The 5,225-nt window shown below is 46.1% G+C and overlaps 1 protein-coding gene across 1 annotated transcript; it reads left to right on the forward strand.

Annotated features, from left to right (window-relative positions):
* Positions 1-2,488: 2,488 nt before the first annotated feature.
* Positions 2,489-4,204, forward strand: LOC137504625 (piggyBac transposable element-derived protein 4-like). Its single transcript, XM_068233207.1, has one exon. It carries the CDS (start codon positions 2,489-2,491, stop codon positions 4,202-4,204), a length of 1,716 nt encoding a protein of 571 aa, XP_068089308.1.
* The last annotated feature ends 1,021 nt before the right edge of the window (positions 4,205-5,225 follow it).

Consider the following 5,225-nt stretch of genomic DNA (forward strand, 5'->3'; position numbering starts at 1 on the left):
CTACACATACAAATCATAATATCATAATTTTTTTCTCGCTTCAGTGTCTTTTCAATAGGAGAACAATTAGGAGAAAAAGTGAATTGAATAAGGGCCATTACCATTGTGCTGCTTTTTATATGTTAGGGTCAATGCTGCATTTCATATGTGGGAGTCAGAGTGATTGATGCTTTTCATATGTGGGGTCAATTGTGATGGACAATGATCATGAAAGAATGTTCGCAGATCGTTTGTGAATTTTACCATGAGAATTCGCAATATGCACATTTGTGTCGAGCCCCATTACAATTTTAATGGTAGGCAAACTTTTAAAACCTTCAGGGCATCTCTTCAGCCACACTTTCTTTCAAAAAAGATGTACAAAGTGTCCAAAAACTTACAAAGTGGCATGGCAGAGGGAAATCAATGGCAAAATAGTCACCAAAAATATGTGTTTTATGCAAACACATAAGAATGACTTGAAGGGTAATCATAGCTATAAATCACTACAATCAGGAGCGCATTCTGTAAATATTGAAGGAGAAGGGTGAGAGAGTGCAGACTAGAGGTGGCCTCCTGGTCTCCTGGGGATGTTTAAGAGAATTTATCTCACAATTTATCTTTCGGACAGAAACATCTTCCCCGGATCCAGCTATCCAGCTAAAAATAGCAGAGTGTTAATGCAGCCTTCACTAGCTGAGGAAACCTTCATAAGGTCAATAATTTGCCTAGAAAACCTTATCCTTCTGTTATCAAATAATAGCAAATGGAAAGCAATGAAAGCTGCTAAGCGAGCCCTTATGGGTGTTCTATCCTATTGGGTAGCTGCGTCCGACTGTGTCCGTTGCAGAACTGATCCACACAAAGATGCAATTGTGTTTGCAATTCTAATTTAAGTGAATAAGAATCGCTGCAGAATTGCTGCATGCGGCATTTAACAAAACAAAAACATTTTGAGCAAATGCAGAGCAAACACACCCAAGGCTCGGTTCACACTGCACTGATCAAAAAATGATCCATTTTCATTTCTAAACAAATCAGTTTTGAACATTGCACATCAGTTTTTCATCTGTACATACCATTCCATTCCGTTATATATATATATATATATATATATATATATATATATATATATAGTAAAATAGGAAGGCAAGTGTTGGCCTACCTTCAAAACAAGTACCCACAAATAATTCAAAATATAAATTTCTTCAACACGGTGGACGATGCATTTTGCTGCTCTGGGTAACTTTATCAGCTCAATAAATGTGCCAAATTTTATAGAGTGCAGGAGCACTCTACACATAACTGGAAGCCTTCATAATGCAAGACAACTAACCCCCTCGCATTTCCTACTCCTGTGCGCTCCTGCAGGATTTCTCAAGAGCTTCCTGGAACTCCCTTCCATCATCAATCAGACTTGCCCCCAGCTTCATCACATTCAAGCAAGCCCTCAAAACCCACCTCTCCCAGATAGCCTACCCACCCCCTACCACACAGTAACTCTCTACTGAATACTTATCCTACAGCCCTACCAAGTGTGTCCATCTACCCCTCCCCTTAGAGTGTAAGCCTTTGTTTGGTAGCAGCCGCTGCTAGCAGCAGCGGTCATAAAAATTCAGGAATCCACCTGGAGTCCTGGACCCTGTTGGTGGTGGCAGAGAAGGCAGTTAACTCTCTGGCAGATAATCCCGACACTGCATCGGGGTGAAAAGAAATGCCCATTTAGATAATCCCGATACAGTGTCGGGGTAAAAAAAAAAGTTTCCCAGCACTTTACCATGGGTTGCCCTGGTACAGGGTGCGCAGTCCCCTTTCTCCGGACGGTCCCCAGTGTCTCTGATGCCTTCTGGTCGTCCTGAGCCTTCAGATCCCGCCCTCCGATCCCGTCCTCTGGTCCCCTCCGGTTCCTCCGTCGCATCTCTTTCCGCATCTCTTTCCGCGTCCCTCCACCCTCTTGTGCCTTCCGATCATGTCCTCTGGGCCTTCCGATCACGTCCTCTGGGCCACCGATCCCATCCTCTGGGCCACCGATCCCGTCCTCTGGTCCCCTCCGGTCCCTCCTCCTTTCGCGTCTCCTTCCGCCTCTCCTTCCGCGTCTCTCCTTTAGCCATGACGCAATGACGTCGCACGTGAAGTCGACGCTAGGGGGCGCGGTAAATTTGAAATTGTATTGGATTGAATACACATGTATCCAATCCAATACACAGTAAAAATTAACAAGTTTGAAACAGTATAAATAAAATGACACAAAGAAAAAAAAAAAACACCATTTGCTGTTTGGATTTTGCTGGTGACACTTGCACTGATATTTCTGCTGATTTTTCTGTTTTTGACCCTTGCTTGGACTATCGACTATTCTATCGACTGCCGCCTGGATTTGACCCTTGCTTTTTGATAACGACAACGCTTTGATTGCCGCCTGGATTTGACCCTTGCTTTTGGATAGCAACGACGATTTGATTGCCACCTGGATTGACCCTTGCACGTTTTTTCTGCCGCCTGCCCTGTAATGGCTTCCAGCTCCCGTAGACGCCTCTCCCCGCGAACCCTGATGCAGGAGTTTGATGACAGCGAGGATGAGCAGCTGTTATTCTCAGACTCAAGTGACAGCTATGTGGCGAACATGTCATCATCTGACTCAGAGTCTGACAGCGATGACTTCACCGAAGAGGTTGAGAGCATCCGCACATGGATCGCTAAAGACCCTACCCAGAATAATCCTGCCCCCCCGCGATTCCCATTTACAGGCGAACCTGGCCAAAAAGTTCCCTGTGATCCTAACCCCCTGGCCTATTTGAAACTTTTTTTGGACGAGGCCATAATCCAAATTATAGTGGAGGAGACCAACCGCTATGCGGAACAGCAGCCTGGTTCATTCAGGAGGTTTGCTAGGGGAAAAAGGTGGGAACCAGTCACCCAGGATGATATATGGCTATTCCTGGCCATCCTCATCCTCCAAGGGGTTGTGGGGAAACCCAGCCAGACATCATATTGGAGCACCAACCGACTGATTGCTACACCTTTTTTTGGGACTGTCATGTCAGAAAACAGATTTAGCCTCATCATGAAAAACCTGCATTTCATGAATAATGAGACCTTTGATGAGGCCACCCATCCTGCCCCCAAACTGTGGAAGATCTACGACCTATTTCAAATGGTCATACGCAAATTTCAGTCCATGTATGTTCCAGAAAGAGACGTTAGCGTAGATGAAAGCCTAATGGCGTATAAGGGGAGACTTGCCTGGAAACAGTATATCTCTTCCAAGCGTGCCAGATTTGGGATAAAATCGTTCCTATTGTGCGAATCTAATTCCGGATATATTTGGAATGCCATTATATACACTGGCAAAGGCACACAATTTGACCCCAGCTACAGCCAGTTTGGCCTTGCATCTGCCTCTGTCCTCTCCCTCATTTCACCGCTTCTTGGTCAGGGATATTGCCTGACCACAGATAATTACTACACCTCCCCTGAACTATATGAACACCTCATCAGACACAAGACTGATTCATATGGCACTGTCCGGCCTAACCGTCGCAATCTGCCATCAGCCTTTTCAGCTCAGAAGCTGAAGCCAGGGGAAATCACAGCATGGCAGAAGGGTAAACTGATGGCCCTCCGCTGGAAGGACAAGAAAGATGTTTCCGTTTTGTCAACAGTCCATAACACTGACACTGCTGCAGCCAAGAATCGTGCTGGGAAGACAATCCAGAAACCCCAGGTCATTCTGGATTATAATCAGACAATGGGTGGGGTGGACCGTGCTGACCAGTGCATAACATTCTACCCCGTTGTGCGCAAACAGCAGCGCAAATATTACAAGAAAATCTTTAGACATCTGGTGGAGCAGTGTCTTTGGAATTCTTATGTCCTCTACAAGAAACAAAATGACAGGCCTCTTCCTCACTTTGACTACATTTTGAAGGTTTGTGAGGAAATATGCTTACAACATCAGCAACCACAATCTGAGGCAAATAGACCAGGACGTCGTGCCTCCTATGTCGTAAATCCAGTGCGACTAACAGGACGTCATTTTGTAGAGCATGTGCCACCCAATGAGCGCAAAGCAACACCTACCCGCATGTGCGTGGTGTGCTGCTCTAAGAGGGGGCCGAATGGAAAAAAGGTGCGCAAGGAGACGCGCTTTTACTGCCCTGAATGTGATGTAGGACTTTGTGCTGTCCCTTGCTTTAAAATATTTCATACTCAGGAAGTGTATTGATGTTTCAATACTTTTTGTGCTGCAACTGCTGCTTGATCTGAATTAAGATGTTTTGTTTACGTATTGTTACTATTAAATGTTTTTTTTTTTGCCATGATTTTCATGTTTTATTATTTTATTATGCTTAGGATTAGTGTTGGGCGAACAGTGTTCGCCACTGTTCGGGTTCTGCAGAACATCACCCTGTTCGGGTGATGTTCGAGTTCGGCCGAACACCTGACGGTGCTCGGCCAAACCGTTCGGCCATATGGCCGAACTAAGAGCGCATGGCCGAACGTTCCCCGAACGTTCGGCTAGCGCTGTGATTGGCCGAACGGGTCACGTGGTTCGGACCCGAACGCGCTCTGATTGGCCGAACGGTCACGTGGTTCGGGTAAATAAATACCCGAACCACGTCATATCTCCGCCATTTGTCTGTGGGTTTAGCTTTGGGTAGGCAGGCAGGGTAGTTCGCGCTCCAGCCACGCTAGCCAGGGTCCCCCCTGTCATTGTGTCACTGCTGGGAACAGTAGTACACCGCTTGCTCAGCCACACTATATAGCATTCTGTTTACTGCCACTCTGTGTACCTCGCTCAGCCACACTATATAGCATTCTGTTTACTGCCACTCTGTGTCTGCTGGGAATAGTAGTACACCGCTTGCTCAGCCACACTATATAGCATTCTGTTTACTGCCACTCTGTGTACCTCGCTCAGCCACACTATATAGCATTCTGTTTACTGCCACTCTGTGTCTGCTGGGAATAGTGGTACACCGCTCGCTCAGCCACACTATATAGCATTCTGTTCACTGTTCTGTGTCTGCTTGGAATAGTGGTACACCGCTCGCTCAGCCACACTATATAGCATTCTGTTTACTGTTCTGTGTCTGCTGGGAATAGTGGTACACCGCTCGCTCAGCCACACTATATAGCATTCTGTTTACTGTTCTGTGTCTGCTGGGAATAGTGGTACACCGCTCGCTCAGCCACACTATATAGCATTCTGTGCACTGTTCTGTGTCTGCTGGGAATAGTGGTAC

This window comes from Hyperolius riggenbachi, chromosome 4, assembly GCF_040937935.1.
Source record: "Hyperolius riggenbachi isolate aHypRig1 chromosome 4, aHypRig1.pri, whole genome shotgun sequence".
In the NCBI taxonomy this organism is placed as follows: domain Eukaryota; kingdom Metazoa; phylum Chordata; class Amphibia; order Anura; family Hyperoliidae; genus Hyperolius; species Hyperolius riggenbachi.